This window comes from Columba livia, chromosome 3 (assembly GCF_036013475.1).
Source record: "Columba livia isolate bColLiv1 breed racing homer chromosome 3, bColLiv1.pat.W.v2, whole genome shotgun sequence".
Lineage (NCBI taxonomy): Eukaryota > Metazoa > Chordata > Aves > Columbiformes > Columbidae > Columba > Columba livia.
The window spans coordinates 82,373,136-82,397,157 of record NC_088604.1 but is presented as its reverse complement, the minus strand read 5'-3'; the positions used below and the strand labels follow the sequence as shown (position 1 = coordinate 82,397,157).

The 24,022-nt window shown below is 37.5% G+C and overlaps 1 protein-coding gene across 4 annotated transcripts in view; it reads left to right on the top strand.

Moving 5' to 3' along the window:
• Positions 1-24,022, top strand: part of AKT3 (AKT serine/threonine kinase 3) — a 159,007-nt gene that overhangs the window by 75,083 nt on the left and 59,902 nt on the right. For all 4 annotated transcript variants that reach the window (XM_065057885.1, XM_065057882.1, XM_065057883.1 and 1 more), the window contains exon 3: positions 11,625-11,750. Coding sequence is in view for 3 of the 4 variants with exons in the window: in XM_065057882.1 (XP_064913954.1) it covers positions 11,625-11,750 (126 nt within the window). In the remaining variant the exon portion in view is untranslated. The remainder of the gene's footprint in view (positions 1-11,624; positions 11,751-24,022) is intronic.

Genomic DNA, 24,022 nt, shown 5'->3' with positions numbered 1-24,022 from the left:
TTTCATCTGGTGTTTCTCAGCTCACTAGCTTAGCTCTGCCACTCTGAAACTCTTCACATTCAAAATATACTCATATAGTTTTACTACCTGGCAGTACATGCAGTGCTGATCCCAGATCATTGTTGTAAATATTAACTAAAAATGTTCCTAGCAGGGAACTGTAGAATATCATGGATTGAAATTTGATTATGTAATCCTATTTTGTTCCGTTCCTTTTGTCCAGTTTCCTACTTCTGTTCTGTTCCACCACACAGCTTTTTTCTTCACATCACTGTCTCTTTAAACTTATCAAAAGCTTTTAAAAGTTAAAATAAATTGTGTCAGTCTTTATCCATTTTATTTTCTTAATGTGCTTAAAGTTAGGTCCAGTATGTATGATGGGCGTGATTTTTCTACTGAGAGACGGTGTTTCTTCTATGTCGGTTTGTGTTATTTAAGTGCATGATTAAAAACAGAATTATAAACAGTTTTCTTTGATTACCATCCAGCCAATTGACTCGAATTTTTCAAGTTCCATTTATAATCCGTCAGTTTAACTGTCATCATTGAAGGGTAGTTGTTTTTTTGGCAGTAGTTTTCACCTCATAATTTCTTAGTAATTGTGGAGGTATTCTGCCTAGTTCTGGGACTCCTTAGTACTTAGTGCTCTTCTCTGGTACCTCTTTTTTGATCCGGAGACACTGAAAATATTTGCCTGGTACCTGAAGATTTCTGTTGTCTTCTGAGGTAAAGACTGATATAAAGAAACCATTCTGGTTCTTTGCAAATGCCGTTATCCCCAGTTGCAGACATCATTTTATGTCTGGTTAATTTTTCACTTTATGTGCCTTGCTTGAAAGTTGACTGCGTCTGATTTTCTGTAAGCAATACTTCTATGAATTTTGCCATTTAACTACAGTGTTTCCTTTATTTAAAGATGCCCACACTGTCCCCGTTTCACTCAGCTGGTTCCTTATCTTCTGTGATTCCAGGATAATTTGATGGCACGAACAGGGTGAAAAGCTGGAAGAATGTGGTAACGAGCAAGCAGATCCTGAGGGCTGGATGGTGTATTTTCCAAATTTTGAAGGTTCTTATCAGTTAAGTGTTTGGATTGCTAATAAAAATACTGGAAAATACAATCCAGGAAGAAAACGAGGGTGGAGGTGGGGAGTGGATTTGAAGTCTTTGTCTCCCTCCCGTGCCCCGAGCTGAAGTTCAATTTCACCTTTAAGTTTACGGAGCAATTCCTTTCTCAAGTACGATGGAGCTGAGATATTTTGTGGCTACTGTTATATGGTTCTTGAATTAGTTCCTCTATTCTGCATAGATGAAAAAGAAAATAACCTCCCGCTCCTGTGTTTCAGAGCCAACAGCATCAAAGGGTATTAGTGTCAATAAATTACTTCTCTGAACTTTATCATGTGTGATGTTTAGCCAGTTTGAGAGAAATAAAAAATCCTTGAAGTGGACACTGTTTAAATTTGGGGGCATGGGATTTTCTGCAATTAACTAGATTGCTATGGTAGGCCAATATATTAAGCTCAGGCAGTTTCGCTGCTAATTACACACAACTTCTCTGGAGTATCGGATATTCAGATCCATTTTATGAATATGGTAGAGAGAATAACAACTGTAAAACAAAGCACTGTGCATGTAAGTGACTGTTAGCGTGTATTTCAGAAGGGATAAATGCTCACCATATGGTACAATTACTGTGTCCAAGTTTTCAAATTAGCTTCTCTCATCCTCCTTATTACTGTCTTTAAAAAGAGAGGAAAAAAACCCAACATGATTTATCTACTCTGCAGCAGAACTCTTGACGCAAAACAGCAGCCCAGTTCTGTCCAGTTTTTTTTTTCCTAGCATAATAGAGGCTGTCGGACTTTTTTATACTAATTACTGTGTGAGCCTCAGATGAACCCCCTTCAATTCACAGGGCTTTGTTAAGGGAGGAGCTGTCAATGTGTCTGCCCGTTTGCAGCTGTGCTGTGGCTTTAGCTTGCTTAACATTATGCTGCTTTTTAGACTTGACAGAAGGGATTTTTTTTCTTTTTTTTTTTTTTTTTTTTTTTTTTTTTTTTATTAAGGCAAAGCAGCCTTGTAGCGAAATGGTTTAAGCAGCTGCATTGTGGGGAAGCACAAAGAAGTTATTATTGTGTCTGTTTAGGGGGGTCGGATGGAGGGGGGAGATATTCGGCTGCTGTTGATGCCGATTGTTGACTTGCCATCTGCCAGATAGGGAGAAGAAAAAAATGACAGCTCCAGCAGGGTGTTCAAGAGGTTGTTTGGAGAGACGCATAAACATGTGCAGATGTCGAACTGAATAATGGCAAGAACTTGAGACGGTTTATGATGCTGCTGTTGTGTGTGCATATACAGAATGAATGTATGTGGAGATTTGGTTAGGAGGAGGGTACATATTAATTATCATTGTCCCCCACTGCCTCCTTTACTTCTGTTAATTAGTTCAGGAGTTTAATATCTTCCCTCCCTCCCTTGTTTATTCCTAAAAAGAGCCTTTTCTTGTAGGGAAGAAAACTTTTGATTTCTCCATGTGGTGGGTTTTAAAAAACAACCAACAACTTGATAAATTTGGTACTTGTGGAAGTAGAAAGAGTAATGCAGTTATTTCAGTCTCAGACATTTGGTGGACAGGTGCTGTACAAATTCTTACATAGCTTTGTCTGGCTACCTTGAGACTGATACTTTACATACCCCTACTATTGCATCCTGAGCTTTTCTTATGCAGAAAATGCCAATCGGTGATTGTCTAGTAATATATAGTAGACAAGTAAATGCTAGGAGTTCGAATACTATTAGCAACTAATTTTCCCTTTGGTTTGATCTTATTTTCAGTTCTTTCTTGAAAGGCAAGGAGCTGGTCAGGCATAACTTATATTTTCATGTTTGACAGTTACACATAAATTTGCATCGCTCCATAGGAACAGAGTTTTCTTTCTTTCACTAAAATCCTTTTCTTATTTTTTGTTTGGTGGTTTCTGCTGCTGATGTGAGTTCAAGGGTAATGTGAAAAAGGATACAAGCATGGAGGGAAATGAAGTTAGCCCAAGAAGGCTAAAAAAAATCATTGTCTTACCCAGGTGATCTCTTACTTTGAAGAGAAAAATGGAAAATTTAAAATAATGAATTATCTTAAATATTGTGTGCAAATTCAACATTCTAATGTCGGTATTGAAAAGAAAAACGGAAAATGAAACAGTTTGAGGTTGCAGATATGTGTTCAGGTTATCAGTATATATCAGACTTTTCCAGTCAGTCCTAGCGTGACTTAAATATTACATGAATGAACCTGTCCCACCAACGCCTCAGCAAAAGTAAAGGAACCCCTTTTCTTGTGTCTTCTTAGTTCTAATAAGCAGCAGTACTGTGGGTTGTTGATAACAATGACTGCTGATGGGAGCATTTGGTGTCCCCTTTTATCATCACCATGGCTGGATGGAAGGTGTCAGTTTTGGATTATGTCAACTTAATTTTAGCTGATAATTCAGGTGTGGCTGCCTGCTACCCAGGTACCAGTTTCTGCATCTGAGCCCAGACAGAGGTCGACAGCACTGCACATGGAGAATTGCTTTTTGCCTGTTAGTTGGGTTTGTCTGTTCTCCTGCACAGAATTGTGCTGTTTTCTGTGTTCTGCCACTAGTGGTGTGACATCCAGGTTACTCTGGGTAGTGCTACGTTGCTGCTTACCATGAAGCATTTCATGCAACCAGAGAGTTCTCCTGATGTGTACAGAGCTGATGGAGCTATTCTTGCAACTCGGGCAGTTTGAGGAACGCTTCTGCTATCTCGGACAGATTGTTTGCAAATGATGTGGGCTAAACGATGAAGCAAAAAGGTTGGCTTCAGCAATGTGCTTGAGTAAGAAATGCAGGTGAACGATGTTGGTGTTAGGTTTTTGGCAGATGGCGAGGTCTGGGGCTAGGAATACACCTAGCAGCAAAGAGAAAGGTCAGAGGAACTATTCTAAATTATTGCAATGTGCCAGTTTTAAAAGTGAGACAGTTTGCTTTGCGAAAAACATGCTAGCAAATATACCAGTTTTAAGAGGAGAAAGTCACATAATTTTTGTCAGCACATTAATCTGTCAAAAAAAACCCTCAGCTAAATGATAATGCTGTTGTCAAACTTATCATACTCTTTCACAAACAATGGAAAGTTTGAGATTTCTTGTGTAAACTAGAGTTGGCTGTTTTACCAAAAGTTTTAAGAAGAGAATATTAAGATTTTTAATTCACATTTTCAAGATGCATTTACAATTTAATAATCTGATTTACCATATACTTTTGTACATGAATTTAAACCGTTGCTGCTGTAGCTGACTGTCTTACTCAGTATAATTTATAGATGAATGTTTGTATGCTTGTCCTACTCTTAAAATATTTCCAAAATCTCAAAAAAAATCCTTTGGTCTGCTAGTACTTGATAAAAACAGAAGAAAGTCATATTTTTTCTGTTAAACAAAGTACCACTTGATGCTGATAGTCTTATAAAAATATAAATATTTAAAAGTACTGAGAACATGAAGGTTTTTTGCTATTAAAAAAATTATTTGAGGTGCTATTCTAAATGTGTTTTTTGTATTTACAACAAATACATCTCCATATTATTAAAAACTACAGAACTGCTTTGAGAAGCAGCAAAATAGTGTAGCATTTAGGACTTTGGTCCTCTAAAGCCTTATGCAAGAGAGAAAGTTTTAAAATGTGAGCAGTGTCCCTAAATGTTTTCTAGGATATAGACCTTGGCTTTCTATTTGTGAATAACAGGAATATTTAGAAAATATTGATCTTCTTTGTTGTTCAGGGATGCTGATGCAATACAGGTCTCTGTTTTACCAGACAGCATGTGTTAATACCAACTTCTGTTTAATTTATTTATTGTTCTAATTCTTATCCTTCAAGACTGAAGGGGAAGTGAGGGTGATGTTGAGACTGGCAAGTTTTTCTTCCCGTTGGCTCAAAATGGACATGGAAAAGGTCAATTCTCAATTTGCCAGGATGTCAGCTAACTCAGTATTTCTGGTACAATTTTTTAAAAAGACAATATTTTGTGCATATGAGAATTGATTATGTGCTGTGCTCATTTGTTTTCCATGAGATGCCAAAACACATCCACAATTTTGTGTGGATATTGTAGATGTCCAGTTTGAAATCTGCATTGATGTTTGAATAGCGCTATGTCTCTCTGTTGTTTAATATTTCCCTCTAGATTTTTAGATATTTTAGATAAAAGATTATTAATGCAGCCGGAAAGAGTTGAATAAACAGCAGGAGCTGAAGTGCTGTTGCATTTACACAAGAGAGGACACTGACTCACTCCAGTAGTTGCAATGAAAAACACAGGGTGGGTGGTGATATGAACCCCAAAGAGCTTCTGGCTGGAACACTCCGAGCCTGGAGGGGAGAAAACCCATGGTAAGAGCGGGGGAGAACTGCCTGTGGAGAAGCTGTGTCCTCCCCTTGGCGTTAGGGGTGCATGCTGAGCCCACTGAGAGCCGCTCTCTGGCTTCATCCACCTGGTGACTCCACCTTTCCACTTGGAATTACTCTGTTTTACTAGTAGGGGCCCTTGATCGCTACCTCCTCCTGCATCTGGACAAAAGTTGCTATCCTTTGCCCACTCTTCAGTGCCTCTTGGCTGGCACGGAGAAGAGGGTTGTCCCTTCTTCCCTCTCCCCTTGCTCAGCTGAGGAACTTCCAGAGCTTGTTCCCAAGGCTGCTGGCTGCCTTCTGGAACGTCTTTACATCTGTGTGGTCTTCACTGGTGTCTGGCCACACAGCTGTGAACAGCTGAACAGAAATTGACCAGTCCTTATATCTGCACTGGATTGTTGTGATGTGAAGGACAGGGAAGGACACTTGAACTTTTTCAGATTCATTCCCCAGTTTGCAGGGAGCTCAATGGAACGTAGCTGTGGTATAAGCTGGTGCCCACACATGGCATGAAATTGCTTCCTACTTACCAGTTGTGACTGGAAAAATTAATTTGTCTAATGTAAGTACAGATGTGCTCAAAATGTCATTTAGCATTACTGGGGACTGTGGGGAAAACAGTTAGCATAAATAAATAATTACTGTCTCACAGTAGAAAAGACAGATTCTAAAAGCATTAGTTCAATATTCTGCTTTTCTTTGAACTGTCAGCAAATACTTGGAAGGGTGTACATAGTGAAAATAGCTTTTAAAATGCTAAAGTATGTTAGGAAAAAAAAAATGATCACGGTTTTGTTTAATTTTTTGGTATGCAGTTAGATTTGTCAAATCTTATGCATATTGTGTAATTACACATTTACCTTAGATCGAAGGACCTGTATCAAATCACGGGGCCAGCTATTCTTTTTAGTTTTTTAAACATTTATTTTTTACAGTACATTTGCACTGTGTTATAGATTTGTTATTCGAATTCAGAAGTAAGTTGATATTTTACAGGAGCGCTTTACGTTTACTAGTGTCTACTGACTTAATCAAATAGTCTGCTGATGCTTCTAATCGTGTGTTAGGTAACACTGCCCTCAGAGGGCCAAGGTAAGTAAATTCAATCTCCAAACCACTGGCATTATTGCTGATATTTTACTTGACCTGAAGTTGTTTCTTTTAAAGAAAAATTGCATATGGTGAAGTTGTGTTTTTTTTTTTTTTTACTTTTATATATTTTGTTTAATGCTTTTAGATAAATTTAGTTTTTTCAGCTCTGTTTATGAAATGCTGGTGTAGGGGAACTGGAGTTTGATTTAGAAAAAAGTGCCTTAAAAAAAAAAAAAAAGAGAAAAAGAAGGGAGAACAACATTTGTGTATTTTTTATATTAAATCCATTTTAGTAAATTGGCGAAATAGACAAGAATTTACAAGAGGCAGATTTTTGGTGCTCTCTGCTTGGAGGTTTGTGGTGGTGTGGGGTTGTTTTTCTTTTCTTTCCCCCAACTCTCACTCATGTCTGTGTGGCAGCTGTTGCTTCTTTTAAGGAAGCAAGTTTTTGAACTCAGGTTTCTGTTGCTTATCAGCACTGTATATTAAAGACATTTCCTTCACACCTCTAAAACCATTTACATATTGAAAAAAGTAGATGTTTTGCAAAAGTGATTTAAAAATTAGGTTTTTAATAATAAGATTAATTTTAAATTACTGAATAATTTTTCCACAATTACCAAATTTCCATATGCTTAAGGATTATAAGTGGTGAGACTAACAATAGCAACTGTGGAATTTGAGATGAAGTATATGTTTGAAGAGAAAGTTTGAGCTCTGAGGTGAAGTGAAAAAATAACGAACTTTAAGTGAGACATTTAACATGGGTTTATTTACTACTTGTACGGTTTCTTAGAAAGCTGTTCTTTGTGAAGCAGCTCAGCAGTATCAAAACTACAAATGTTGCATCACTAGAATAAACAGGATTCTTATTACTGTCTGTCAAAGGCCAAAAAGAAAAATCATTAAGGTTGCAGTACAGAGACAAATACAGATCCAGCCACGAGGGTTGTGTTCTAAACAAACCTTCATTAAGCATTTTTTTTTACTGTTGTTAGCTAGTGTATTATTGCATACAGTATTAATTAAAGAGTTGCATGTTATGAGGGTGCATTTAACATGAAGATCAGATTGCATTTTCATGTGCTTCCAGAAAGTACTGCTGTCTTATTTAATCTTTTGGGTGTATTATCTCAGCAGTTATTAAAAAATCAGACTCAAACAAACTAAAACTGATTCTAAATCTGTATTTTGTGTGTGCATGTGTGTATTGTCTATGTGTATCTGCAAGATATATATTCTAGTGCCCCTTTTCTCAAGTAGCTTAAAAAATTTTGACTAGAATTAAAATCATGTAGGAATTACTTGGCTTTCTTTGTTGCAGTTGTTGAAATTAGAGACCTCCTTTTACTGTCTAATAAATAGATGCTAAAAGAACATGTTTTTCAGCCTAGAAGGGTGTAAATTTAAGCAAAATAATAATTTAGCTTACATTACCTCAGCAGGAAGCAGGGTACAAAGTGATTAATTTTCTAGGGCAGATCCACTGATTTTTTAAGTACCACAGCTCCATTTCATTAAATTAGGTTATCTTGTGGTTTGGTTAGCCTGCCTGGACTTCTACTTTCTCATGGAATTTCTTTTCACTTGAATTAATGAATTTCAGATGTAAATTTGCTGTTATTTGCTTGCGTTGAAGTATTTGATAAACATACACTCCAGATACCTTTAAACAATGTAATATTGCTCATACTGTAAAATAGACTTTTTTTTTTACTTTTAATATGAGGCTGGTAAGTTAGAAGACGTGGAAGTGTTTTTTTCTTTTCCAATACTCTACTGTCTCTTAGTATTTTTGTATGGAGAATTTCTCTTTCAAAGCAGTTCAATAAGCACATGTCTATTAAGAACTATGAACTAAAATGTTTTTCTGTCTTTAAGAAGATAATGTAGAAGGAATGTGGTTATAAGAGAAAGCTGAGAGTGCATCTTGAGGGCCATTAAACCACTTGAGCAGCTAAGTGAACTGTTCACTGATACCGCTGTTTACTTTAGTCTTCAGAAGTGTTCACCCATTTGTTAATTAAATTACAAAATAAATAGAGGACAGATAATAAATATTCATGTATAGGCCTTGAAGAGGGCTTGGAATATTGGTCATTTCAAGACAAAACTAGGATTTTTAGTGTGTGTGTGTGTGTTTGTATGAACATCTTGAAAAAGTAGTCTGACTGTGATTCATGTTGAGGAACCATTTAGGGGAAATATGTCTGTGAAAGAAATATATGGATCCTTACGAAGCCATAGTGTTTTGCAATTGCTTTTAAATTACATGTCTTGTGTTTGGCTATAGTTTGCAGGGTGAAGACAGAGGTACAGCTGTGCTCGTGGATAAACTGGTACTTAAATGTCATTCAATATTTATGTGTTCTGGTGATTAGCTTTTGTCCAAAGTTGCTAGCTCTGCTCAGAGGAGCTTGGAAGTGCTAGTCATACTCTAATGGTATTTCTCCAAGCAGAACATCAGCTGCATAACTCAGTAGATGATAAAAGATCTATTTGGTTTTCTGATTAAGAGACTCTGAGTACCTAGTTGAAGGCAAATGCCAAAGTGTTGTCCTAAGAGGAGAAGAGGGAGTGAGTGATGAGGGAAGTGTGCACTGGGTCTCTAAGGGCACTGCTAGAACTAACTCCTTTAGTTTAGTTTAGGTTTAGTTCTGGAGAGGGTGTATGTGAGTAAGCGACGACTTCTGTTCTTTCCCCAAGTGACTAATGGGTGTGCTCGCCCTATCAGCTCCTAATCCTAGGGCAGAGTCTGCTTATCTCCCTGTTCAGTTTATTCTGTACAGAGAGGAGGACTCTCTTTGAAACCAGAACTGTTGGATGGCTGACCTGTTTTAGGCATGTTGGTCTTCTCTCTCCATGCTGTTACTGAAGACTTCAGTAGTTCTAGGTGCCTGCCTTTCCAGTTAACGCACCTTCTAGATAAGGCTAAGATCTTGATTTTTAAACCTGGTCACAGGTACTTTCTCTTGTAACTGTCACTCACTGTTACAACAGTTTATTAGAATTGTATGGTCTGTTTAAGAAAGCAACTAGGATGTTAATACTTTAAAAACTTATTTTGGATGATCTGATATATAAGGTTTTGTTTTGGCTTCGACTTTTGAGCCCGTGCAGATATCATCAAATTTGTCACAGGGCATATTTCAAATGTTCTTAAAATGTGAGTCGCACCTTTACTTAGGCCTATGATTATTTCATTTTAATTTATTCAGCAAACCTAGTTCGAGAAATGTCTTTACCTTTTCATGTAATGATGATATAGTTTTTCACTGTTGTTGTATTAAAGTTACAAATTTGTTTTCCCACACCGCACTTGTGGGAATATCACACCTGTGGGTTTTTTTGTTTGTTTCTTTTGTTTGTAGTGATTCTTTATATTATTATTTTATGGTATTTTAAAATGTTTATTTTCATTACTTGCTTTTGTGTTAGCTGGGATTTCCCATTGAGAACTCAGTTCAGACTGGCAATGTCAGTTACGATGTTCCCAGCTGAACTAGCACCAGAGATCAGAGACAGAAAGCTTTCAGTCAATACAAGTGTAACCAGAGCTGTATCTGCTCTATTAATTTTATGGTCAAATTAAGTAACACTTTGAATTTTCAAATTTTCTTTCTACTTATATGAAAATGTCTAGATAGCAAAACCAAGCAGGTACCTTGCTATCTAGAATTGGGGCTAAATAGGAAGAGTTCTGCTACTGAGGGCCAGGAAACACACCTCAGCACGAGTAGCCTGGTGCTCATTTCTCCCTCTCTTTCCTCTTCTCCATCTCCTACTCCCTACCCTGGTTCTTTGCTTAAGTACGTGTTGACATTCAGAAATGTTAGTGGCTGCAGTTTGATTTAAGCCACAGGCATCATCAAAATCCTTAAAAGTTGTGATCAAGTTCAGCAAGGCCACATTAAGAATTCCCATTTTGAACTTCAGTCACAATTAGTTGGTTGCTCTAATGGATAGGTGAAAATGCGACTAGTGAATTTTTAGATTAACCTTTAATGGAGTAATCTCCATGTCAGATGGATGTAGAGTTCTTTCTGAACTTTGAATTGTCTAAATGCTACGTAGCTATTGTACAGTTAACAGGGTGCTGAGGTGATAAATGGCACTGAAGGGCTGGGCTTAGCCCCAGAGCAGGTACTGGTCAGTTCTGAGCCTTTAGCAAATGGTGAGAAGTTCTAGGCACAGCTGGAAATTCTCCTTTGTTACATACACTTTCTTTCTTAAAATGTTCACTAGTATCATGATGAAACGGTTACTTACTCAGAGTCTTAGTAAGTACTTGTACAAATGTGATTTACTTTGCAGAGTTGGGCAGATCTAAACTCAACTGTATTTAACTGAGTAATTGCAGTTTAAAAATGTTGGTGAGATTTTTGTGTAGCATTGTAAAGTATAATTCTATTAAAGAAGGTTTTCACCCTTTAATAGCAAATAAATGGCATTAATTAAGCTATTATGTCTTTGTGGTTCTGTTTGGTGTGTGTCTGGTCATGAATAGCTCATGGCTAGCAGAATCTTTTACTTGGACTGGGGCAGGGGGAAGGTGGAGGTGGTGGGTTTATTGGTGGACTTACGTCTTCAAAAGTAACTGCCTTTTACTTTTTCTTTTTTATTCCTTTTGCTTTCAGATATATTTAAGTATATTTTGTGTAGGTTCTCCCATTACCCCAATCTTCTTGTATTTGCTTAGTATATGTTTTGAGGATATTAATGGGTTTTGCTTTAGCTCAGCAGGATAAATGTTGTACCTTTTAGTAATTTAGATTTCAAGCTGTAGTGCTTATTTTTGCCTGCAGCAAATTTTGAATTGTTTATAGGTGTAAAGATGTAGGATTTTGAAGAGTACCATGTGATAAAATTTAGAGTTATAGAATATTACTGTACAGTGCTTTTAGCTTCTTATTGCAGAGGCATCATTGTGTAGTCCAGGTTTACCACTGCAATTCCATTTTCTCTTTTTTTTTTGGAGAGAGTTAAGATTTTCTCTGTAAATTGGAACTGTCTAGAAAGTTTTTGGTATAATTAATGTTAGGCACTGATAATATTTTTTTTTCTACAGTACTAATGAACATTTTTTTTCTGCTTTAGGAGAATATATAAAAAACTGGCGGCCAAGATATTTCCTGCTAAAGACAGATGGCTCTTTCATAGGCTATAAGGAGAAGCCCCAGGATGTGGATCTGCCATATCCACTCAACAACTTTTCAGTGGCAAGTATGTATTTCCAGTATTTATTATTCTCTCAGCATATTGACAAAATATCTGCTACATATTGCTTCATGTGTAGTTTAGAATTTATTGGTAACACTGGAAGTTTGATGCCATGTGTCAGACTAGTGCACCACTAGTCTTATGTTCATTTCTACAAGGTATCTTTATAAGAGCACTGAAGAATTAACATAGGTTGGTTTTTGAGTATTTTTGGAAGTCCAGGTTTTCATTTGTCTGTGTGTGTGTCTGAAGTGTCCATAAGTAACAAAAATGTTTGACAAATTATTATTGTAACAAAAAAAAAAATCCTGGAAAGCTTACCTTTATTCAGATAATTGACCTCTTTTCTCTTTTTCAGTAGTATCTCTGAAATCACTTGAAAACTCAAATTAATTAGGAAATTATCTAGACTGTCAAATGACACAAAATCATGCTAAATTATTTTTCTCTTGGATAATCAGGTAATCAGCTCTCCAGCCTGGTTAATCAGTAATTTCAAGCAATCAGACAATTTGCATATATTAGCAAAGCTACGAAGTGTGTATCTGTTGGATAGAGTGAAGACATTTTGATTTCTTGTTTTCCAAGAACGTTTCTAAAAACAAATCTGTAGGGTTTTTTTGATCTGTCAAAGTGAGATTGGTAGAAGAGTGTTTCTGAACAGAAATAAAAGTATTTGAGGAGCAAAACTAAGGGTGCAAAAAATCTCCTGGAGTATGACTTGTGGGTATCATAGCTAGCAACTTTGAAAGAAACACTAGAAAATTTACCCAATTTCTTTCAAAATTTTATTAGTGTACTGCAATACAAGAAATGGAAGTGTTTAGTTCTTTGGAGGAGTATTGGAGCCATAAGAGCATGTGCACTTAGAGAAAGAGTTCCCTTCATCTGCATTGCTGAAGATGGAGCAAATGCTACTGAGACTGAATTAACCTATTTTCTTGATAAAATTGTTATTGAGATTGACTCAGCCTTCATATACAAAGTAATTTGGGTATTTTATTTTGTAAGTAGATAACTTGGTGCTCCAAGCCTGTGTCTTGTCCCACAACTAGAGGAGGAAAACTTTGCATATTCTGATTGTGACAGAAGTCTTACAAATTATATTGGGTGTGCAAACCTTCTAATAATATTACAGGCTCATTTTGTCTTGTTGCTATCCACCATAAAAAGCAGCAATGTGTTTAAGTTGTTCCTATGAATAGGAATTGACCAGATCATAGGCCATTATTCCATAGCTATTGCTCAGGATATCCTAACCTACTCATTTATCGCACTCGGTAGTTTCCCGGATACTTTTTCCCCAGTGTGCAACAGAAAGAACATGTGTAGAACTACAGTAGGGATTTTTGTCCTGCTTTACCATGTTCTTCATTGCATACCTAGTCTTCCTTTGCTGCAGCAGCTAGAAGGATGATCCAAACAGTTCTGCTAAGCGATGAAACACGTTAATTAGCAGTTAATTCCAGTGTGTTGATATTGGTGTTTGGTGGGTTTTTTTTTGTTTTATTTTGATACCTGGAAGTTATCTTATGTGATTCTGATTAGAATGCTGCCCGTGAACTTTGCCTTTATGGAAATGGGAAGATCTGATATTGTTTTCAAAAATGACATCATCTGCACACCACAACCCACTTCCTCCCCCCGCCAAAAAAAAAGACAAGCAACAAAAAGCCTCATTTCTGCAACTAGCAAGTCCCATAGGTCTTACTCTTAGGCAATGTAAGCTAAAGGAACAGGCATGCAATATTAGAAGAAACACAGCTTTTCTAAGCAAGATGAGGTTTTTCCGTTTTCTGGCAGGAAAAAGAGTACTTTAATCAGAAATGATTGCTGATCAGTGCAAGATTAGGGAGATCTTTTCAGTCATAAAAAGAATCCCATAAAATTAAGTGAAGTACCTATGTAGAATTCATAGGATGAAAAGCAAAATTGTATGGTATTACACTCTAAATTGCAAGGGACTGTAAATTTTTCATCATGTATTTTACCCGTCTGAAGATGAGATCATCAGTAGAACAAACAAACAAACAAAATCACTATATGAATGAATCAGATCTCATGAGCAGTACCTGATAAATGTCAAGAACTGGTCCTGTGGCCTCTGATGCAAGAGTTCCTGAGCTGCTGCAGTAGGTTTGTGGCCACAAGCAGTGCAACATATTTTTCCTGTAATAGTGAAGTACATTTTTCATAAATTACTAGCCAGGCAGATGGAGTGTGAGATCACTGTTAATACCATCTTGATTAGGTTGGCAGGGACTTAAAGATATGTCTTTACAGTCCTATCTTCATGTAATCTTTGTAGCTATCTGTAAAGTGAAGAGTGTGGTCTCAGTCTACTTTTTGCTCTCCAAATGATAGACATCTTTGGCTCTTGCTTACAGCTTGTTATTTAAGCAGAAAAGGCCAAGGCTGTGGTATTATTTTCATAATACTGTTGGAGTTGAACATTGGACAGTTTGCACAGCTCTGCTTTGTGTGATACTTGTTCTGTAGTTTAAAACTTTTGTGTCTGGCTCTGTCAAACTAGTTACTTCCATTGTATGAATATTTTCACACCAGTGTTTGCTGCTTTCCGCTCCTGCAGTACCAGCTTTACTTTTGCAAAAGGCTTTTTCACAGGCCTAGTATTATTATCTGTAGAGCGGCTCCCTTATTTCTTCCAAGATAACTTTAAAGTCCCACACCTGAGCATTGCTCTCGCCCTGGTCTTGTGTTGTCCACATACTCAGTTGGGAATTACAGGAAGGCCTGAGGGAATAAAGTTATTTTACATACTGCTAACAGTGTTTCCAGTGCTAAAAATCTCTTTGTTAATAAAGCCTTTCTTATTGGGTGATGTTTTGTCATAGGATGGAGTGTTCAGAGGCCATTCCTTTTCCTTGGGCTGATCTGGGGGAAGGAGGTGTGTAAACAGGTAGATGCTTTATGTATAGAGGGAGAGTGTAAAGCAGCACACTCATGCCTCAGTCTATTGCTGTGCCCTCCAAAATGCAGGGGAACCGTGTGGGGCCGAAATGGGGGTGAAGCATCTCTCTTCCTTGGAGCATAAGTATGTCCCTGAAGGCAAACCAGAATTGACTAAAGGGTATGACAGAGCAGAACTAGATGGAGTGAGCCCTGGGGAAGGTTACATGACTGGCCCCTCGGTGTCCTGGACAGGGGTTTGGCTTTGGCTCCTTGTGGCCAGTGCTCTCCCACCGCTGGCCATGTGGGAAAGGTGGTGATGGGCACCTGGCACTGACCTGTGGGGCTGCAGGGCTGAATGCGTCAGCCAGATCTAGTGACACTGGATAGCCTGTAGGAATCATTCTGGTTTCTCTCCTGTGGAGCCAGCTTATTTTACACCAAATGGAGCCTTCTTTTTTAAACATAGGAGCTGAGAGTGCTGTGTATTTGAAGTATGCTTTTAGCTCCTTAATGCTTATGCCCCATGGACACTTAGACTCACAAAAAGTTGTGCTGTGGTATCTAGCCATGCACTTAAAGATAAATGAAGGCCATGTAATTACATTGGTGGGCAATTCATTGTAGAATCTTAAAACTGTTTGATACTGGTTTTCAGAGGTAAATTCAGCAGTATGAGCTTATTTGGATTGTCTGGTTCAAAATCAGTTCAGCTCTTTCCAGGTAGAGACAAGCAGTTGCAAGTAATAAAGCTATTGTAGCTTAAAGAGAGACTCTTGATTGACTGAGTCATGGTAACTGAGTGGGTGAGCATTCCTAGCCCACTTGAAATGCAAAATAAAATATGTTAATGTAAATTGCTTTTGCTTAGGCATTTATGCAGTCAGAACCAGTTTAAAAATAATTTGGATTCAACTGGTATAACTTCTCTGTATGAGCAGAAGCCTGAAAAAACTGTCCTGGCTTTTAAAACTCCATTCTGCTTCTTTGGAACAAAACTAGTACTCTGGTTGACAGGATGTATACCCTCAGTGGCTGTGCCAAAAAAAACATCACCTCACAACATTGTTTTTAACCGGTCCAGTGCTGTGTAAGTATAACCAACACTGCTTTGTGTAAACCACTTTGGTCTTTGATTGTCATCATTGTCAGGGAAAGCAGAGTGGGGAAGAATTCTGCTTCAGTTCTACTTAAGGAGAATTTGTGGCTTTACTGATAAAAAAAAAATACTTCTTACATACGCAATGAGAATGTAGGTAATCATTTAACACATTTGAGATGAGGTATCTCTAAGAATTGGCCTTTTGCCTTCATTTTCATCTTTATGTTGGAAATAATTGGGAAGAGCTGTATCCCTTCACAGTAGCCTTTGAGCTTTGGCCAAAAATGATGTCACCTGGAATTTCTTTCCTATCTTTCAAGATAGTATTTTCTAAGCATTCTGTGGAATAGCTACTCTTTTTCTTGTCTTTGAAAAGAAGCGAATTTTAGTTATTGTGAGAAGCTAGCCTTTTAGAACCTTTATTTTTTTTTTTTCTCTGCAGAAATGTTTATTGATGAACCTAGTGCTTTCTAAGTGGAGAAGCCGTGCTACTTTTTACCTAATTTTACTAGTCTTAAGCTTTCAGTGGGCCAGAGAAAAGGTTTCATTATTTTGAGGACTTAAAAATCTTCAAAACATGAAAACTGAAAGGTTTTGGGGGTATGATGTTAGGGCTATAAAGAACTCTGGGTACACTCTTTAAAGAAATGGGTAGGAAAATATATATGTATGTTTTAAGTGAGATTAAATTATGCATCAGAATACTTTGGTATTAGACATGACCTTGTGTGAAACTCTACAATTAACTTTTCAATGAGATTTAAGTGCAAAGTCCTGGATTTTTTTAATTGTTATATTACTGGATAACATGAACCCAGAGAGAAGCATGTTAAATGTAGACACTTATAATTACACTATAGATTTCATTCTAAAATAATAATGATGCAATTGAATAAGTAATGTTCATTCAACACTGAAAATATTCGTAGAGAAAGGCAATGCAACTGCATCTATGGAAATGCAAACTCACATCTAATGATTTTAACCAGTATTACTGTCTGTGTTGGATGGGGAAATGTTTAGCTTTCTGGAAAACTGGGCCAGTGATTGTCTTTGGGAGCCTTTCATGTTAGTTTATGAATAGCTTCTGGGTGATATAATTTGTATTCTGTCATTTGACTTAGAAGTTTGGATTCAGTTGCTGGCTTGTGTCATGGATGAAATTGAGTTCCTTGGTCTCCTTGGTCTCATCCTTCCATTTTAATAGAAGAATCATAGAATCACTTTGGCCGGAAAAGACCTTTGAGATCATGGAGCCCAAACATTAATGTCGCACTGCCAAGTCCACCACTAAACCATGTCCCCAAGTGCCACATCTATGTGTCCTAAACCCCTCCAGGGATGGCAACCCCATCACTGACCCAGGCAGCCTGCTCCAATGGACAGTGCTTTCTCAGACACCAGTATAGCATTCTATAATTTCCCATTCTCTCTACATAGGGCCTGGCAGTTTAAAGTTTATAGCCAGGTGTGAGAGTTTTTATGCTGGTGTGATGTACCCAGTTGCAGAAATTGAGGTGTTTGCGTGAAAGCCAGACAAGGATGAATAATTTTACTCTCTTCTGTGAAATCAAACTAAACCCCAGGCAAAATCCATCAATAACATGTATGAATCTTCTGTTTTCATCCTGCCCTCTTTGCATGAAGGGGCAAAGAGCAAACTAGTTGTAGTGACAGAAAGATATGGATGCTACTACAGTACTTTTTGGAGTATTGGAAATAGAAGACTTTCCAGCATGATAAAGCTCATCAAGGATGATCTTTTTCACCTTCAAGGAATATAAGTGCAAGGTCCTGCACCTGGGTCGGTGCAAGGCCCAGTATCAGTACAGGCTGGGGGATGGCGGGATTGAGAGCAGCCCTGCCGAGAAGGACTTGGGGGTACTGGTGGATGAAAGGTTGGACATGAGCCGGCAATGTGTTTTTGCAGCCCAGAAGGCCCATTAAAAGGAGCATGGCCAGAAGGTCGAGGGAGGTGATTCTGCCTTTCTACTCTGTTCTGGTGAGACCCCACCTGGAGTCCTGCATCCAGCTCTGTACCCCAGTACCGAAGAGACATGAACCTCTTGTAGAGGGTTCAGAGGAGGCCACCAAGATGATCAGAGGGCTGGAACACCTTTCCTTTGAGGACAGGCTGAGAGAGGTGGGGTTGATCAGCCTGGAGAAGAGAAGGCTCTGGGGGGGCCTTATTGTGGCCTTTCGGTACTTAAAAGGGGCCTACAGGAAATATGGGGACAGACTTTTTAATAGGGCCTGTTATGACAGGACAAGGGGTGATTGCTTTAAACTAAAGGAGTGGAGATTCAGACTAAACATGAGGAAGAATTTTTTTATGATGAGGGTCATGAAACACTGGCCCAGGTTGCCCAGAGAGGTGGTAGATGCCCCATCCCTGGAGACATTCCAGGCCAGGCTGGATGGGTCTCTGAGCAACCTGATCTAGTTGAAGATGTTCCTGCTCATTGCAGGGGAGCTTGGAGTAGATGACCTTTGAAAGGTCTCTCTCAACGCAAACTATTCTATGATTCCATGATAATGTAAGTTTGTTGTGTTTATTATGCAGTCATATATGTTGTTTGCATCAAAGTGCACATATAAGTGCATGTCATAAGCCAAGCCCCATGGAAGTGGTATTTCCACCCGTACAGAACAAAAAGTCAGTTGCTGCTCCAAAATACTAAAATTCCAAATATAAAACAAGGGACAGCAGATGGATGCAGACAGATGGGGGGAGTATGAGAAAACAATGAGACAGTATTAGCCTGTAGTACAGGCAGTGGTCTCAGCACATCAACAACTAATCTATTGTCAAGGTTAGATTTTTAGTCTCTCCTCCCTTTTTTTCCCCTCTCCTTTATTCTCTCCATCCTGTTTTTTAAGACATGGTGAAGGAGAGTTTTAAGGAGTATTTAAAAGAGAGCCACTATAGCAGAGAGAAATTAGAAATGCTTTTGAAAAACGATGCTAAAATTGAAATAAGTAGAAGGATGGGTGGCATTTTGATAATGAATAAAGACTGATACCAAGGATGAGGGTAGGCTGTGGGGAGAGACCATGTTTAAAATCTACTTATATTTGATGTGATAGAGCTGAGTAAGAAATTAGGAATGTGAACAGAAGAGCGATATGATCAAAAGGACAATGGAGGAAAATGATCTGTTCAACAGTTTTGTGGATGACAGTTTTAGGGGAAAACTGCATTTTTTGGGACCAAATAGGGGACATCAAATTGTTTGCAAAAATCTTTATGTAACCAGACTTATTTTGAGGGTCACACTCGTCATAGGTAAAATATAGCGAGAAAGAAGAGAGCCTTTTGGAAGCCCTCAGAAAAGTAGATTTCCCACAGGGAGCAGGTAAACAACTGGGAGAATCAAGAGAGGACCAAGCTAAGGGTATACATGGGGAGCGGGTGTGTACACATATGTTTGTACATATATGTAAAAGCTGTGGCTTTTCATATGTTTATGAGGAAAAGTGTGTGTATCTGTCTCAGTGTTATGAAGATGGTGTATTAGTTCTGCTACTTTTCTACTACTTGTCTAACAATGAAGTTCATCAGAGAAAAGCGAATTTGGAGTGCAGAGTAGTGGTAATGGAAAAAGGTATTTGTAAGCTGTGTATCCATTGAATTTTGACACGAGAAAGAAAAAATGAGAGTAGCAACTGAACAGGCAGAGGTTGGGACAAAAGTGTGATGGAAAGGTCAAGAGAAGAATAAAAAATCAAGGTTAAATTGTAATGCAAATAGATAACTGCATAGATATAGGTATCTGTATAAAGATAGCACTCTCTGGATATATTTAGAAATCCACGTATTCTAAACAATACAAGTAGTGGTTCAATACTTTTCCTCTTATATCATATGATAATCACAGGAAGTTATCTTTTGTGCTAAAACTCAGTCTGTATTAGAAATAATTTCTCAAATACGCAACCTTCTGTTCATTTTTTAGTGCAATTTTTTATGGCTGCTTGCATGTTTAGTATTCTTCTCTGGCCATATCAACAAATTCTGCTGAAGTTGAAAGCTGCCATATATGAAATAATAAAATGGTATTAGTGTTCTTTCTTTTGGTGCGCAATGAATGCATTTAGGAAAAGAACATCGGCGATTATATGGTTAAAGTTATAGAATTCAAACTTTAAACTTTTTAATAAAATCTGAACAGATGATCTGTGCTTTTTTTTGTGGTTTTTTTTTTTTTTTTTTTTTTGGAACTGGCAGGTTTCAGGCCCTCTAATTGGCTTCCCAGCTTTGCAGAGTAATTACAGCTTCAAGCAAACTTTGTCATCTGTGGTTCAGAATGGTGTAAAGTAAACAGAACGTTTTGAAATACAGTTTGTAGTTAGAGTTGCTCAGGAGAGTTTAACTAGCATAACTACTTAATTTAGATAGTAGCAGTTATTTGAAAAAGGTAGTGTAACATTTTAGAATTGTCAGATTGTTTGTAGATATGGAGACAAAAGTCAGCCAGCCTCTGGTATACACCTGACAATTTTTTTGGTTTCTTTTAAAAAGAGAAGTTCAATACTTGAGAAACATCTATTTTATCTCTTGATACTGGGTTTATTTCTTTTTTTCATTTTCTATATAGATCCAAAAATGGCCAAATGAGTGCTACAGACTTGTTGGAACAGAGTTGTCAGTTTCTGTTACTGATCTTGTATTTTGCTGCTTGGAACAAGTGTTCACCCCCAAGGTTTTTCACCTCCTCTAGTATTAAAGGGGAAAATTCTCGTGACTGGTCTTTGATCCCGGGAAGGCAGAAAGCTTTAGGATTAAAATGTGTAAATCCAAGTTCTGGATGGCTAGCATACAAGAACACAAAGTTGAGTCTGTCTGTTTACTGGCTTACTCATCTTTTTGAATGATAATTTAGACTTCCAACTGTTTTGAGTTGAGATTCAGCCCTTTAATTACATATGTTTATGTATAGTAGCAAACTTGAAGACATTATGGTAGAGTGTTCTCTACTCTTGGTAATAACCCAACTATCACTCGAGCATTCAGAGCCAGCTCTCAGTAGCCAGTTTCACTCATTCTTCTGTGCTGTTGTAGTTTCCAAACTATTCTCTCTGTCTAAAACTACTACAGTTTTTTGAGTAATTAGTAGAAAAATATTTTGGTAATTAGCAGTAATTGTGTGTTAGAGTACTTACTCATCTCTAATAGATTTTTCTTTTTCTAGCTGTAGGTGAAAGACATTGACAAACAAGTTTTTATTATGTTGAAAGCATGACAGGAATGTTGTTTATCCCATACATTTTGTATACAGCAGCACATGTAGCATGTGGGTGTACTAAATATCATCAGACTTCAGTTACTTCTATTTGCTTGAGAAGCATGGGTAGCACAGCACTGTTAGGAATACATTGGTCCTCCACTTCTTTCTGTAACTCTTTTTGCTTCAGAAGCAAAGGATACAAACATATTCAATTTTAACCTTCCACAAGGAAATATTTAGCCACTTTTAACAGAATATTACAAAAAGCTCATTACGTTTTGCTAGATTTTATTTTTCAGTAGCTTCCCTTCAGTGATAGTGAAATGACATTTTTTTAATGTTTTCAGTGTCATTTTCAATTGCTAAGTTATTTCTTATTACTTTTAATTGATTTAGTTAATCATCTATAATGAAAACTCAGAGTAAACACTCTCTGGTAGTTACAGAGCTTAGTATATGCCTCCATATGTTTTGTTCTTGCTAATAATGCACATCATCACTTTGAGGACGGTCTGAAAAAAATAATATAGATAGCACCGATAATACATCTATGTATTAGATACAGATTTACGTAATGTACATACTAACATATATATTTATTATACTATGTGGTATACTATACATATCTGTAAGGACCATATTAAAGCATTTGGACATAGGCAGGCTTAATTCTGTTCATTCCAATTTTTGCATGCTTCAGTTGGGAAACTTAAATTAAAGCTATTTCAGTTATGCATTTTTTTATGTATTTGCAATCAGAAAATGCATGGTGAAATTAAAAATCTTTGCCTCCTTTAGAGGCACTAGAGAGGATGTGCTTTTTAAGTGGTACAGACTTTTCTGCAGGTTTGACTCTGTACCTTTTTGCCTTCAGAGGGTCCTAACACTTTTCTGTCCCTGGCATTTCTTTTACCTTCCTTCTCCTAAACTAGCTATTCTAGTTTAGCTATATCTATCCCCCAAGTTTTTCTTTCTCACACAGGTTCCAGTCCCATTTCCACTCTTTTCCCTTTATTCTGTAGTGTTTTGTTCCCCACATCTCTTCTGTAAATAATTTGCTGTATGCCATCTTTCCATGCTGGATTTTGACTCAACAAGGTAGTTTCTTTTTCATGTTGTCTGAGGAATAGCATGAGGCATTATGAATACGGGAGAAAGAGCTTTACATTTAGCACGTATAGAGGCAGGAGATAGCTGTAGCCTCTGGATTATAAGCAATGCATAGATTTTCAATGATTTTATGCTTTAGTAATTGTTATTGTAATTTTTTACCCTCCTCCTGCTGCACTCTTATCCCTCCCACATGTAGTGTGGCCAGATGCCTTACATTAGCACAGGAATACTAAAACGATATCAAAGGTCTTGGTTTGCCAAGTTTTAAGTCTCATCTCCAAAAAGTAGTATTTTCCAGCAGTGTGCAGCTTTAGGCAGACACCCAGCAAAGAAAATTTCAGCCTACATGATTGAAGCGTGATAGGATTAAAGATGAGAGGATGGTTTTGTCAGGAGTAAGATGAGATAATCTTGAGCAGACAATACTGCTGGTCTCTTCTGTTATTAAGGTAGCCTGACACATTCTTTAGAGCTACAGTTGAAGAAGTTAATAAAACAAATAGCCTATTAACCCTAGCCTCACCATCACCATGATTATAACTTGGATTTCAACCATGTCTCTGAAGATGGGGGTTTCTTTGGTCTCACAACTGATATTTACACCCAGCTACAAGGCTGGTTAACTATCCTAAGCAGTTCTACTTCATCAGGCTCCCCAGGTTCCTGTCATCTGCTTCTGTCCTCCTTGTTTCTCTCCCAGCTGTTGTGTTAAATCCCTCTCCCTGTGTCCATCCCACTGTAGCTCTTTCCTCTAAATGTCGAGGGTCGCTGTCATCCCATCCAAGACTTAGCTGAGTTTATAAAAGCAGTGAGGTTGGATTACTATTTCTCTTTTCAGTTTCCACAGTGTATGCAGGTTTGGTACATGTAATGTCATCTCCTTGACCAGTGAGCAATCTGACTTATATAATAATTCATAGATGTATGGTGAATATATAGTTTTGTGCATCAAGGAATATACACCTGTGTAGTGCAATATTTACTTTATTCCTCTTTTGTTTTTTTTTTATGCATATGTCTTTCAAGCTTCTGAAGTGTTCTGCCAAACTGCAGAAAAAAATCCTACCAACATATCCTCTTCCACTCTTCTTTTTCAAATAAAAAAATTGCAGTATGCATGAAAGTTCTAAAATCAAAGTGTCTTCACAGAGACCCCCTCTTATATCAGTTATTTCATGCCTGTGTTAAGGATGGTCTAGTACAAGGAAGTCTGCTGATATTTGCTGTACTTTATATCACTGAGGCAGAGACTATTTCTTAGATAATTGTGTCTCAAATTGTTTAGGTTTTCAGGCATACAAATCAGTGCCTTGAACTAAGGCTTTAAGCCTTACAAACTAGTAATATTAAGGAGAATTGCTTTAATGTATTTTCAGGATGCAGCTGTGTTTCAGAATGTCAGCTATGAGTACATATCTTGTACAATTAACACTGGCAACAAAGGCGTAAATGAGAAAGCAAAACAGAGCAGAGGGTACTTACACAAGTTGGGTGTTTAGAAATTTGCTATGTTTCAGGACCCTGAATTTGTGAAGAAAAAATACATCAAGCCAATGTAATTTATTTTCGTGAATGTATATAATGCCTGATGAAGTGGTACATGTCATATAATATGATTTTTGTAAAGCACTGTCACTGGTCTTATGACAAAGGGGTCATAGGCAGAGTACTGTATGTCTAGAATTGTGTGATAAGGGAAGATCTTGGATCTGAAAGCACAACATGTGAGGTCAGATTGATTGAGCTGATTTAGGCCAGAGAAGACTGAAGAGAGGTAAGATAGTGTTCAAACGTCTAAAAGGCATAGCTGCTGAAAAGATAAATTAGTCAGTAGGGCAAGAAACAATACGCTTAAATTATAGGAACAGTTGCATTAAATGCTAGGAAAAATCTTTCAACTGTAAAAACAATTAATTTCCTTA